Genomic DNA, 14,824 nt, shown 5'->3' with positions numbered 1-14,824 from the left:
GGTATATTCAAGAATATTCACAACACTGTAATAATGAAAGGTTAAGAACCCACATATATTTGTTAATAAGGGACAAGTTAAATTATGGCATGTCATGTAATGGAATACTTTGCTGCAGAACAAATATGGAACTATCTTCAAAATACATTGTTAACTGAAATAAGATCCAAAACTCTGCATCCTATGGTGCTATATACATTCTAATATACTACTCAAAGGACACAATTTTCATCTTTTGTGGCCTCATAGTAATACAAGCATGCTAACAATTTATCTTTCTAATATTAGGCAGTTAGGGAGATAAAAAATTGGTAATAGATTTCTAACATCTTAGCCTATCCCTGAAACATGCTGATGTCTTCCCATTCCTATCTCCACCGGAATTGCCACTCTCTCTTGAGTTACCAGTCTTAATACCCTAGTTCTAGGTCTTTCCAGACTTTTTCCCATGAGCATATAAAAATATGCACATACAGATGTACAGATCTTTGTATTTTTTTTGTTCCATTTGTTTACCGAAATGAGATGATATATTGGACAGATTTTTCTAAGATCTTCACCAATAGAGCATGGATGTTCCTGTTCTAATTCCAATAACTAAGAATAGATATAGTCTTCATTCTGACTAGACATTACCTGGACGGAGATAAACTATAAATAGGGTCTTTACTTTCATTCAGCCACTAAATTCTGTTAATTCTAGTAGCTTATTCTTTTTGGGTCTTTCTAACAATACAATCATATCTCCTAAAAAACAATTTTCCTCCCAATGTTTATACCAGGAAGCTCTTCTTAGCTGCATGGCTACTATATCGCTGGGCTACTATCCTCTGTGACTACTTCCCACTGCAGGCAACTGCTGTTGCTGCCCAAAGCTGCTCTGAGTGGCCTTCAATGAATGAGAAAGAAGCTTTCTATAAGAATATCCCATATTTTGTTCAAGTGTCACAGATGACAGGACAATACAGTGGTTCCTGGTCTCTTAGTTCTCATATACTCTAATTCAAAGTGTCATCTTGTAGGGGCCAAGAGCACACCACCCAAAATACTTCACTTTAAGTTTGTTTGTTTGTTTGTTTGTTTAGAATGAGCAGGGGAGGGGCAGAGAGAGGGAGACAGAGGATCCGAAGCAGGCTCTGTGTTGACAGCAGAAAGCTGGGGTTGAACTCGTGACTGGTGAGATTGTGACCTGAGCTGAAATCAAGAGTCAGACTCTTAACTGAGACACCCAGGCGTCCCTGGCATGTTATTTTAAATAAAAGTTACTTGGGAAACAGTGGGTGCAAGCACAGTCAGACCCTTCTCTCTGCTCCCTGAAAGCAGGAAATAAATCTCCCAATTGAAACGTATCCTTCTTACACTAAATGCAAAAAAAAAAAAAAAAAAAATCCTTATCACCAGAGATAGGGATTTTAAAGCCTAGAATACTATAGAAAAAACCTTGTTTCTTTTTACTAATCTATCATCCCAGCCCCAATTCTGCTCAGAATTCCTTACTAATTAAAGCTCACAAGCCTTAATTAAGCTTTGTATCTTGTCAATTCCTCACAGATTTATTGGCTCTTTGTCTTAAAAGTATAAAAATTGCCTGCCTTGGTCAATTCTTTGGATCTCAATTTCATTATTGAGATCTCCATGAGCTTTGGATCTCCGTGAGCATGTAATTAAACTTTCGTGGTTTTTTTCCTGTTAATCTGTCTCATGTCAATTTGACTCTTAAACCAGCTGGAAGATCTTAAAGGGTAGAAAGAAATTTTTTCCTCCCCCACAATCTATACTCATTTCTTGAACTCACTGCTGTGATAATACCAGCCAAGTTCCCATTTGGTCTCTGGCAACAGGAGATAGGCCCAGAAAGGAGTCCTCTCTGAGCATACTTATTCTGATAGTCCCCTTACTCTCTGAAAGAGGGATATTCTTGGAGAGGATTTCTCTGACCACCCTGCCTAAAGAGCTTGTCTCATTCTCTATCACATTATCCCAGTTTTCTTTTCTTTCTTTTTTTTTTTTTTTTGCAGTTTTATTTTCCTTATAGCACCAAACATATTGGCAAATTTATTATTTATTTGACTCATTTATTGACTTATGTCCCCCCAGGGTAGACCATATACTACACTATAAACCTGATGAATTTAGAGAATCTCCAGTCTTATTTGCCCTTAGCTCTCTAGTACGTACAACTGAAAAACACCTACTAGACCTTCAATAAACAATTGTTGAATCAAAGAATGTTGAGTTTTTTGGAAAATAGTCTATAACATGTTGGAGTAATTTCTTTATTCCAACTGTTCCTAGTGTCATTAGGTTGTCAACGATCTGGGCGATTTTTCATCTAAAGGGACAGATCCAATTACTTAAAGTGAATGAGGTTTCTGAAACTCAACATAATTTTAAAAATGTCGATATAGTTGCAGAACTATGACATAAACAGAGACAACTCTCTAGCTAGAAATTTATCCTACTTTAATGTTCGAAATCTGCATTTGCTAGAGATGAACTACTATCTACTTGTTTTAGCTTTTTTTTTTTTTCATTTCTTATAAAGGCTTATCTGAGTTTCATTTCAAATGCTATAAAAATACGTTTACTTTTTTTTTTTTCTTTCCCTATTGGAACTTTGTGGGAAATGAGGGAAGAAAATTGCAGGTCACCCAAACATAAGTCATTAAAGGCAGATTTCAGCCTACTACATTATTTTGGAGAGCCGACCAGTCCCCATATGGTTTGACCTCAGTGCTGTGATCTGCCAAGGTCTTTTGTCTGTATGCCACTCTGCTACTTTTTTATCTTCTTCCATTTATCAATCCATACACATGTATGGTCAAACTCTCAAGATGACATCAGAATCATGACGTGTGGCACTTGCTAATGGTTACCTAGAAAGGCATTTTCAGTGGTTCACGGTGAGACATTTGGTAGGCTGACAGAGTTACAGGAAGCAGTTTTGTTTCGGTTGCGCGCACACCCCTCAATACTCGCCGTTTAACTTCTGTCCCCGCAGCAAGGCCGCGAAGACCATTTCCGTTGTTCCACACACCGCTCCAGGCCCAGGCCGCTGGCAGAAAGACAGGAAACGCCCACCCCCGGACCCCTAGGTCCCTCAGCACCTCGGCCGCAGCCAGGCGGCGACGCGCGCGCCCGATGCATTGTGGGTACTGTAGTCTGACCGGAACTGGCTCGCGACCGCAAGTCCCGTGACTGCCGCCGCTCCTCCGGCGTCTAGCCCGCAGTCCCTCTGCGCGGCCTCAGCCGGGCTTCCCGGGCCCAGGTCGCGGCGTCCCGGCTAGTCAGCTGTTTCTCCCCTGGGCACCAGAGGCGGAAGCCGAAAGGACGCAGGGAGGGGCTTCGCGCGCGGGGTGAACGCCCGTCCTACGTGCTCGTTCGCCTCGCGACCGCTGTGCGCGAGTCCGGTGTCCCCGCGGCGGGCAGCAGCGGCGGCGTCGGTGGCACTCGGAGGGGGCGGAGGGAGTCTGCGGCGGCGGCGGCTGCAGCAGCGAAATGGCGGAGACCGTGGCGGACACCCGGCGGCTGATCACCAAGCCCCAGAACCTGAATGATGCCTACGGGCCGCCCAGCAACTTCCTCGAGATCGATGTGAGCAACCCGCAGACGGTGGGGGTCGGCCGGGGCCGCTTCACCACCTACGAAATCAGAGTCAAGGTGAGGCCGTCTCTTCCCCTTCCAGGGAGACACCCCCCACCCCCCGCTGTCCGTGGCCTCCCCCAGCCAACCCACTAGCGGATTCCCCCTCGTGGCTACAGCCGCCTTGGCCGGGATCCCCGCGCTGACTCGGTCGGGCAGCCTTGTCCATGGGCGGGGTCTTGGGCCAGGGCTCTTCTTCGTGTAGGGTTTGGAAGGGGGCTGCGGTGTGAGCTCAGCCCAGCACTGGTCCTGGAAGAAGGTGTTCGAAGAAGAGGGCGTGGGTTGAGCGCCGCTTGCCCCTCAAGCAGCTGATCTGGGAATGACATTTGAGTTGGAAAGGTGTAGATCTTTCGAGAACACTGTGTTTTATCGGGAGGGGAGCTACATGTAACTAAGAAAGGGGGTTTGCGCAAAGTTGAAGTTTTTCCAGTTTTCTTTTCCTGGAGACTTTTTCCAGAGATGGCCAAGCTGGTGGTTCCAGACCCTTCCTTAGCTACCAAAGTAACCTAGGTTGTACCTTTTCTGATCAGAATCTAGTGGCAGTTCACAAAAGCCTGACGAATTTGGTAGGGCTGAGCCTGGCGAGGACGGAGATTGACCTAAGCATTCTGGCCCACAGTCGTGCTAAAGGCAGAGGTGTGGCAAGTGTTGTCTACCTCACAATCCAAAACTACAACTGCTTTGAGAAAACCTATCACTTAGGGATCTTGCTCTCTTAATTTCGAGATTTGCACTTCACTGAATGAAGGAATCAGCTGAAGTAGAAACATACTTATAATTTCATAACTAGTATTTGATGGCAATAAGTAATTCAGATGATTTGAAAGATGCTAATTGAGAATAGTGCTTCACATTCACTGTAGTTTAGGAGTAAAGAACTTGCTCGTGTATGGAAGTATCTTTAAAAATTAATTACATAAAACGAATCTAGCTGTTAACGACAACAAACTGTTTTACTAAAAATTAAGTATAATAAGAATTTCACTTTAGAGTAATCGAAATTTACATAACAAGTTACTATAAATAAATGGAGTAATTTCTCATTAACTTGTGCATTTTGGGGTATGTGGTTAAAAAAACAAAACCTATAATTTACCATCTTAAACTCTTTTTAAGTGTACACTTCAGTAGTGTTAAGTATATTCATGTTGTGACACTTATGCACATAAAAATGATATATCACGTATTGCTGAGGAAATGTTAATAGTCATACTTTAAGATGTGAAACGAACTGTTTAATGTTAACAAGCCACCCTTGTGTCCTTATGGATGTATAAAATGTGGATCATCAGCAGTCTTATTATAGTGAAATTGCAAACTCCAGACTCCAGCATACTTAGGGAAGTACTTTACCACATAAACCTAGTGAAAAAGGCCTTCCTTCCTTTCTTTTCTTTTTTTTTTTTTTTTTACTTTTGGAATGATTTTAGATATATGACAGATTGTTCACTAAGAACTTCCTCTTTTACCCTTATTCACCACCATGTCTTTCTTTCTTGTGCTAAAACAGAACTTGGTATTCCTGTTTCTAAACTTCCATAGCTTGTACTTCCTGTCATGCAAGTGAAGCAAAATCTCCTGCCTACACTTCCTCTGTTTAATAACTTTGTGTTTATGTTGTTGAGTGCATGGTGTTAAATACACTAGTATTTACTTATACTAGTATAACTTAATTATTTAAAAAAATACATCTGATACTTTACTGAATAGCTGATGTAGTACTTACAAATGTGTTCATTTGCATGTTTAAGAATAATGCTTTTTAATATTAGTTAATGAGTTATGGAATTAACAAAGTATACACACACATTGGGTTGGGGTGGGTAATGATGTTTATAGTCAGAATTGCAGGTATCCTCTAAAAAGATGTGGGTTTTTAATGCTTATGAAATGCCTTTGGGGTTTTTCTTGATATATAATGTGTTACCTTAAAACTTAGGATACCGTATAGTAAAGACAATAGGTTTTCAGGAGCATATGATTCTTAAAAAAATTTTTTTAATGTTTATTTCTTTTTGAGAGAGATAGAGAGCTGGGGAGGACAGAGAGAGGGGGGAGACAGAATTCACGAAGCAGGCTCCAGTCTCTGAGCCGTCTGCATAGAGCCCAACTGGGGCTCAAACTCATAAATCACGAGATCATGACCTGATCTGAAGTCAGACACTCAACCCACTGAGCCACCCAGGTGCCCCAAGGAGCATATGATTTTTTTTTTTTAATGTTTTATTTAGTTCTAGGAGAGAGAGAGAGAGACAGCGTGAGCAGGGGAGGGTCAGAGAGAAAAGGAGTCACAGACTCTGAAACAGGCTCCAGGCTCTGAGCTGGCAGTCAGCACAGAGCCCAACGCAGGGCTCGAACCCACTAACCGCGAGATCATGACCTAAGCGAAAGTCGGACGCCTAACCGACTAAGCCACCCAGGCGCCCCTGATTTTTGAGAGTAATTACAATCTTTTATTAAGGGAGAAAGACCAGCGAGGTGAATAGGTAAATCATTTTGTAAATTTATTTATTATTACTTTTCTAAACTGTTGCTGCTGTCCCTGCTGCCTGCCTTTTGCTGTTGAATTGCCATATGGAGTTTGGGCCCTTAAACTATCTTCTAGTTACTCTCTAATTCTGGTCTTGAGGAAAATGTTCAATTTTATAGGATCTGATTGAAATTACTCTAATTCACGGAGTAATTTTATCTAGATGGTAGCACTTTAGAATGCAAGTTTCCCAATCTCCATTTATCTTTCGGTTTGAGGGTAGTGTTTAAGACCATTAGGATCACTTGATTAGTATCTCTGGGCTTTTGAAAATAATTGGTACATTGTTAATGTTTTTAAAAATTGTTCTAATGGGTAGGTACAGCAGAGAGCACCATAAATGATGAAAGGTTTAGGAAAGCTCAGGGTCTAGAATTATTTTGTTATATTAAAGAGAAGTCTAAAGGGGAAATTCAGTCACTGTTTATGAAGTTTGTACTATAATGTAACCTTAATTTTTTGGGGATTTTAAATTAGTTTAGATCTTCTGTTGTAACTACAGACAGTTGTTTCAAACAGGAATGAAGTTAAAGATCTTTCTTGAGCTTTGAGTTCAAAGAAAAGTTTTATCATTTATTAGAATAAGGTACGTGATCGAAGTTCCACTTCCACTCTGTAAAATAGATATGCTAACAATAACACCTGCATCATGAGACTAAATAAGATAAAGCATGTAAATCTGAGCATTGACTGATACATACTGAGCATTCGAAAGGTAACTTTTTCTGAATGTGAGTATCTTCTAATTTAAAAGGCAGTGATCAGTTAACTGTATTTTCTGTCTTACTGTACAGTTGGGTTAATAAAATTGTTAGATTTTCTTGGCATGGAAGTATACTTTCATTGAGGCAGATGTGGCATAAAAGAAGCTGCCTTGTTTAGTACTTAACCAAGTAACTTTTTTGTTTTAATTTCTTATTATTTTTTGTGTGATTCCATGTAGAAAGTTGTGATGCCTTTGGAAGGTGGTAAATTTCCTATTAAGCCCCAAAATACTGAATAGAATATTTCATATTTTAAGGTACCACATTTCCTGTGATGGTACTAGTATTTTTTCCAGTTTTATTGAGATATAATTGCTATATAATATGTATGCTTAAAGTGCTCAACAGAATGATTTGCTCTGTGTATATATTATGAAATGATTACCACAATAAGTTTAGCTAACATTTCTCCCCTCAAGTAATTACAGAGATAGCCTTTTAAAGTTGAGGCTTATTAAAACATCAAGCCGAATAGTAAAGTTTGGTAAACATTTTGACAAGAAAGATGGTCAGTAAAAGTAGCATCTTGATAGTGTTTGCCATTCTAATCCTGTATTGGTGATTTTTCTCTAGGTGAGTCCTCTCATTTTAAATTGGGAGTTATTAATATCCAGATTGGAAGCTGAAAAATAAATTAATTCTTAGGCTTGTTTTTAGGATTTATAAGAATGTATTATTAAAGGGTCAAAGTAATATTTTCAAGAATCAAGGTATTTTAGTGCCAAAGGACATCTGCAGGATCTATACAGCTTTATCCTTTGGCCATGAGGTATCTGATACACATCTTTGCTGCTAGCTATGGCTTATATCCAGTATCTCCATTAAATAAGGACATATGGGGTGCCTGGGTGGCCCAGTCGGTTGAGCAACCGACTTCAGCTCAGGTTGTAATCTCACAGTCTGAGTTTGAGCCCCGCATCGGGCTCCGTGCTGACAGCTCAGAGCCTGGAGCCTGCTTCAGATTCTGTGTCTCCCTCGCTGTCCCTACCCCCTCTCAAAAATAAATAAACATTAAAAAAAAAGTTTTTAAAGGAATGGTATATAACTAGCATTGAAGATTCTGTTCTTACTTAATCCATCCCGTAAGTTGGGGAGAAGGAGGCAGTGACAGTTAAAGAGTGGCCTTGCTATATTGGGTTATTAGGGACTGTTCTATCTCTGTTCATTTTAGTACATCAGGGACCCAAAGCACAGAAGGTTGTTTCTCACCCAAAGTAAATTATCTAGTGTCAGAGCCAAGATTAGATTTGAAGTATTCTGGTCCTGGTTTAGAACTGCTTCACAGCCACAGTTCATTTAATTTAAAGTAGTACATTAAAACCTTTGTTATCTACAGACTGCTGTTGGAGCACCCTCAGGTGTCTGAACCTTTTGAAAGAAATCCCATAGTTGGCCATCTTGACACTTGGGAATTGACTCTTCAGTAATCCACAGTATGTCAGATGCACACAGGAGAAATGAGCAACTGCACAGAGCTTGCTATTAAATTTTGTGCTCTGATAAGATGACCTGAAGAGAAAGTGTTGTTGACTGGCTGACTAGTGATGTTATAAAAGACGAGATTTTTTTTTTCTGTGTGTTGAAACTGAAGAGATTTATAACGAGCACTTACTCTGTTCAAGGCATTGTGCTATATATATATAAAAATGTAGAACGCTTCATGAATTTGCATGTCATCCTTGCGCAGGGGCCATGCTAGTCTTCTCTGTATCTTTCCAATTTTAGTATATGTGCTGCCAAAGTGAGCACTGCTATATATATATATATCTATGTATAGATATATATAGATATCATGTGATCTTTGAGGTAACTAAAGAGAAGGAACAGATAATCCTGCTTTGCAATTGTAAAAGCTGGGGTCCCTGTTGATCCTTTCTTGTCCCTGCCTCTTCTTAGTTTTTGTTCTAGTTCTACTGAACTACTTGTATCTCCTGAATAAGCTAAATTCTCTTTTATCTAGGCCGCTTGTATCTACACACTTACTCTGCTGCTAAAAACAGTCTTCCTGGGGTGCCCAACTGGCTTGGTTTGATGAAAGATGTGACTCTTAATCTTGGGGTTTTGGGTTTGAGCACCACGTTAGGTGTGGAGATTACTTAAAGAAATAAAATCTTAAAAAAACAAAAACAAAAAACCATCTTTACTTTAGTGGCCTCATCTGGCTACTATTACTTGTTCTGTAGGACTTAGCCTTACTGTCACCTTTTTAGAGATTTTGCTTATTCTTGGAATTGAGACTGGATTTCCTTCCTGTGTGCCCTTGTATCCCTGTTGGGATTACATTGTTTGTTTGTCTGTTGTTTCCTTTAGTTCCTGTATCGTCCACTATAAGTTCCCAGAGGACAGGGACTGTCATAATCACCCTTACTCGACACCCGGCACTGCGCTTGGCACATAGTGGCGTTATGAATAAATTAAATTTAAGAAGGTTAAGTAACTTGCCCAAAGTCACGGGTATTAAACAGCAAAACTGGGATTTGTACTTAGATTTTTCTGACCTTCAGAGCCTGTACTGAACATTTTACCTGTAGCTTTGGAAACCATTCAGATTCTCATTTCATTAGGTAGGGGTGAGATATAGGAAGTGGTAGGTGTTTTTTTTTTTTTTTAATGTTTATTTATTTTTGAGAGAGAAGAGAGAGAGAATCCCAAGCAGACTCTGAGTTGTCAGCACCGAGCCTGACATGGGGCTTGAACTCATGAATCATGAGATCATGACCTTAGTTGAGTTGGACCCTCAAATGACTGAGCCACCCAGGCACCCTGGGAAATAGTATTTTAAAAAGTACCCCAGCAAGAGCACTTAACTGACACACAGCAAGGCTTGTTCCTCATTGTACCGTGCTCTCTATCTCTGAAAAGGATGAGAAAAATCTATGGAACCACAGTAGTTAGTAGCCATGATGGGATTTAAAAAGGCAAATTCTAAATAAATAGAAATAAACAAATCAACCAACTAACCAAAACAGCGCATCCTGACGACGATCTGAAAGCAGAGAGCAAAGCCAATGACATTTGTCAGATAGAAACTGTTTTTGGAGGGGAGGCAATTTAGATAGTAGCTGAAAGCATAACAACTTGCACAACTTAGCTTTTGGGGAAGAAGGGGAGGATTTTTACTGCATTTGGCCAAGACAGATCTTTTCCCCCTTGTACTATTCTCTGTATCACTACATAATAATCATGGAGGTAAGCTAGGAGTCAAGAAAATGTAATATATATATATATATATCTCCATATAAGAAAAAAATTCATATGTTTTATTAATACAGCCATTCTGTCTTTAAAGCAGAAGAGTCTAAAAGCGTTTAACTTTTAGCTATCTTGGTGATTCTTTGTAATATTTTTCCCTCTCTTCACCTTCATAATCAAAAGAAAAAAATGCTGAACTATTGTTTTTAGATATTTTGATGTTGTACCATATTGTGCTGCTTTCACATAAGCAGAGCTAGCATTTTTTAAATATCAGATAAGAAATATGGTACTATAATCTTGGTACAGCTGTTTACTGATATCTTAGTTAAATGACTTGAGGCTTTCAACCAAAGTTTTACTTCCTTAAGGAAATATTTATTATTTTTAAATTTTTTAATTTTTTAGAATGTTTAATTTATTTCTGAGAGAGAGAGACACCGTGAGCAGGGGAGGGTCAGAGAGAGAGGGAGACATAGAATCCGAAGCAGGCTCCAGGCTCTGAGCTGTCAGTAGAGACCCTGACACGGGGCTCGAACCCATGAACCGTGAGATCATGTACTGAGCCAAAGTCAGACACTTAACTGACTGAGCCACCCAGGCGCCCCAGGAAATATTTAATTTAGAGCCTAGGAATTTTGACACGGTGGTAAAATGGGACATTTGATATAACTTTTGCAAGAAAGGTTGTATCAATTAGGATACAGTTTGGACTTTTCTCACAGAGACTTCAACAGTAGTTCATTTTTTACATGAAAGGTCTCAGGGGCAGGTCCTGGGCTGGTATCATGACTTAACTGTCTGCTTCCAGCATCACATCCATCTTGTAGCCAAGGGGAAGGCATATTCCTGCCCAGTGCCCTTTCCCGCAAAGGAAGCTGGGAAGTTTAGTATATCTGGGCAGCCATGTGACTGAAAAAAGAACACTCTGCTTTGCCACAGTAAGCAAATAAGTGATTGGAATCAGCCCTTTTAGGGTGTGGCTTTAGCAACATTCTTATCATCTCTCTTCATTCATTCATTCTTTCTTTCTTTCTTTTTTTTTTTTTTTGCCTATGCCTAATACTTCAGAGTTTAGAGAAAGTTCATTTGATTTGTAAGAAATGAAATTGAGTTCTCATTAGTTTTGACAGTCTTAAATGTGAATGAGTTTTGATCTCTTCCTGAGAAGTAATTTTGATGAATTGAGAAAGGAAACAAACATGAAGATATGGCATATCTGATATAGGGGTGTACCATGAGATTGGGGTTGGATTAGAGGTACTGAAAATAGATGATTAACTTTTTTCTTTAATGGCTCTTTAAAACTATGTAGTTAGGACTAGCATTTTAATTGATAGTATTGAATGAGTGTATAATTTGAGCCAAAAAGATAAGTGAGATCATTATCTCTTACCAGAGAATCATGGAAGACTTAAAATATATTTTTTTTACTGTTTTATTTATTCTTGAGTGACAGAGAGACATAGAGTATGAGCGGAGGAGGGGCAGAGAGGGGGACACAGTCCAAAGCAGGTTCCAGGCTCTGAGCTGTCTGCACAGAGCCCAACATGGAGCTCAAATTCACTGTGAGATCATGACCTGAGCTGAAGACAGCCGCCCAACTGACTGAGTCATTCAGGTACCCCTAAAATAATTGTTATAAAATTACTTTTTGTCTCATAAGATCAGAATGGGCAGTGTCTAATTCTTTGCTCTTTAGACTGATTTTATCACTGATGTAGCATCTGTGTTTCCTTGGCTTTCCTTAAATTATTTCCATACCTGCCACCTATATATTGTTTGCTTGCTATTTTTCCCCATTCCTGCCTTGTGGTATGTTACCCTGTTGTATAGTAAAAAACAACAACATTTTGGGACAGCTGGGTGGCTTAGTCGGTTCAGTGTCCAACTTCGAAGGCCCAGGTCATGGTCTTGTGGTTCATGAGTTCAAGCCTCTCATCGGGCTCTGTGGTGACAGCTCAGAACCTGGAGTCTGCTTCTGATTCTGTGTCTGCCCCTCTCTCTGCCCTTCCGCTGCTTATGCTCTGTTTCTCTTTCTCTCAAAAGTAAATAAACATTAAAAAAAAACAATATTTTGAAAAATGCAGTCCACTTAGACATACAAATGCAATGACTTAAGATATGTAAACTCATCATAAAGTCAACAATATTTCAAAGTTTAATTAAAAAGGGGCATTTGACTAGCTCAGTTGGTAGAGTGTGAGACTCTTGATCTCAGGGTTATGAATTTGCACCCCATGTTGGTCTTAGAGTCTACTTTAAAAAAAGTTGGGTGCCTTAAATAGGCTGTAGAGGATTATTTTTCCAAACTGAAGAGAAAATTACTAAAAGATTAAGTCACTTTGGCTACCCCAACATAGGTCAAGATTAATAATATTAATGACCAGTGCAGTTTTGTTTTTTCACCTGAGTATAAGAGAAAGAACCACATAGTTTTTGATCCAGTGGTTTATCCTTGTTGTGATCTGGTGCCCGAGTATGAGAGGGAGCCAACTTCTGAAACTAGACAAGTGTAAAATTGTGAGTACTATATGGTGAATACTGTAGGTTATTGGCTCTTGGTTGCAATTTAACTCAGAAAAGGTGTCCTGCTTATTGTTAGGCCTCTAACCCTCCATAATTCCAAGCAAGGTCTTGGAAGCAATAGTATCTTCTATTAACTGCACACATTAAGAGAAAAGTACTTTGACTTCAGCAACTTGTGATTCTAGGCCTCAGAGTCTAAAATATATTTAAGTATTTCAGGCGATAAATGTATAACTACACAATTTCTTCTGACGTTACATTATTTTTTTTTCTTGGTTTCTAGTTTGAAAAGAAACCTGCATGTTAACTTCAGGCATTTATTTATAATGAGCAGGAATAGTTTGCTCTTTTAAAACATCCAGATCCATTTGTGATAGATTTTACAACTCCAACTTAAAAGACTGTGAAGTAAGGGCAGATGGCTGGCTCAGTCATTAGAACAGGCAACTCTTTATCTCAAGGTTGTGAGTTCGAGCACTATGTTGGGTATACAAATTACTTAAAAATTTTAAAAAATTCTTAAAAAAATAAATAAAAGGCCATGAAGTAAAATATACATATATATATATGTATGTTTCAAATATGTAAGGGACCCAGAGCTTCTATATGAAGAAAGTTCAAGAATGTCAAAGCTAAAGAAGCATTGTAGAAGAATTCTAATTATATAAAATCTGGTAAAACATTCATAAAATTAAGAAAGGCTTTATAGGTTGGAGTAGGCCATCAGTTATGAATACAGTTCAGTGGATTATTTAGAAGGAATATGTTCTTTGATATGCTTTTCTCTAGAATTTTTGATATGTCTTTGTCTAAAACTGTTCTAACATAGTAGCCATTAGCCATATGTGGCTGTTTAAATTGAAGTGTTAGATTCAAACTGTCAGATATCTGTTTGTCCAGTTTCCCTAGAATCAAAGTTGACTTGTTTGACTTGTCGTTAGTTCGTCATAAGTGATCATTGGCCTTGAATATACAGGATGGTTCATATATGAAGGGACCAGTGTATGTAGGACTTTTTCTCCTGAATTTCTTTAACCTTTTTGCCCCATTTCACTGTGTTTTCAATTAGTGATCTCTCCATAGTCCGTTCACTGTTACACCTGTAACAGTGCCAAACTCCAAGCATGCGCTCACTTCAAACGCTCCCTATTCTCTGCTGATTAAGATAGACAAAATTTTGGGGCACCTGTGTGACTCAGTTGGTTAGGCATTTGACTCTTGGTTTTGGCTCAGGTCCTGACCCAGGGTCATGGGATCAAGGCTTGCATTGGACTCCATGCTAACAGTGCAGAGCCTGCTTGGGATTCTGTCTCTTTCCCTTTCTCTCTGCCCCTCCCCATTCTTGCTGATGTGTGCATGAACACTGTCTTTCTCTCAAAATAAACTTTAAAAATATTATTAAAAAAAATCTCTAATGCTTTCAAAAAAGGGAGGGGGGCACCTGGTTGGCTCAATTAAGTGTCTTATTTCAGCTCACATCATGATCTCACAGTTCGTGAGATGCTAACTGACTGAGCCAACCAGGTGTCCCAAAAGAGAAAATTTCTTAATCCAGCCAAGGGTTAGAGACTTTTCTTTGTAGGATAATTTTATTATATTAGGAAATGGAGCACAAGTTTATAAACTAGAGTTAGTCTATAGCTTAATATAGCTTAACCAAAAGAGAACTGGGGTGAGAGTAAATGGTGCCTTCCAGAATGCACAGAATTTTAATTTTCTCAGTCCTGTACAGGTAGATGTGAAATCTGTGTGGTTCAGACAGATTTCCATTATATTTGCTTTCAGGTCTGTTGAGAGCCCCAAGGCCTTCCCAGGATATTTATGTTAGGGCCCCTGAAGTAATTTCCTGTTCTGCAATGAAGTTGGGCCTCTTATAGGTCTTGCTGTGGCCAGTGAAGAGGAAATGCTTCCCCATATCCCTTCCTGCCCCACTTCCGCAAGGGTTTTTTTTATGAGGGAGGGCCTCAGAAAAAGTCTGTTAGATTAAAAACATTGAAGTCTTACGACTAAACTCTCACATAGGGAAGCTAAAAGCATCTCACCAGTGGATATTACGTACGGATTTTAAAGCACTTTCCTAAATCAGTGTTGTTCCTCAGTATACACTTCAGTACCTTCTTAAACACCTGAAGTTGGTAAGGAGTCCACGTTGGCTGCAAAGGGTTGA

The 14,824-nt window shown here is 39.3% G+C and overlaps 1 protein-coding gene and 1 non-coding gene across 2 annotated transcripts in view; one reads left to right on the top strand and one right to left on the bottom strand.

Annotated features, from left to right (window-relative positions):
• Positions 1-3,241: 3,241 nt before the first annotated feature.
• The window catches only part of SNX3 (sorting nexin 3), a 41,246-nt gene continuing 29,663 nt past the window's right edge, over positions 3,242-14,824 (top strand). The window contains exon 1 of the mRNA XM_039237403.1: positions 3,242-3,660. Within this exon, the coding sequence (XP_039093334.1) occupies positions 3,499-3,660 (162 nt within the window). The 5' untranslated portion in view covers positions 3,242-3,498. The remainder of the gene's footprint in view (positions 3,661-14,824) is intronic.
• Positions 8,579-8,685, bottom strand: LOC120235243. The gene has a single exon (XR_005529347.1). It is a non-coding gene; the product is annotated as a U6 spliceosomal RNA (small nuclear RNA).

Source organism: Hyaena hyaena, unplaced genomic scaffold (assembly GCF_003009895.1).
Source record: "Hyaena hyaena isolate Hyena2069 unplaced genomic scaffold, ASM300989v1 scaffold_123, whole genome shotgun sequence".
NCBI lineage: Eukaryota > Metazoa > Chordata > Mammalia > Carnivora > Hyaenidae > Hyaena > Hyaena hyaena.
Note: the sequence above shows the minus strand (reverse complement) of the source record. Positions and strands in the feature narration are given on the sequence as shown.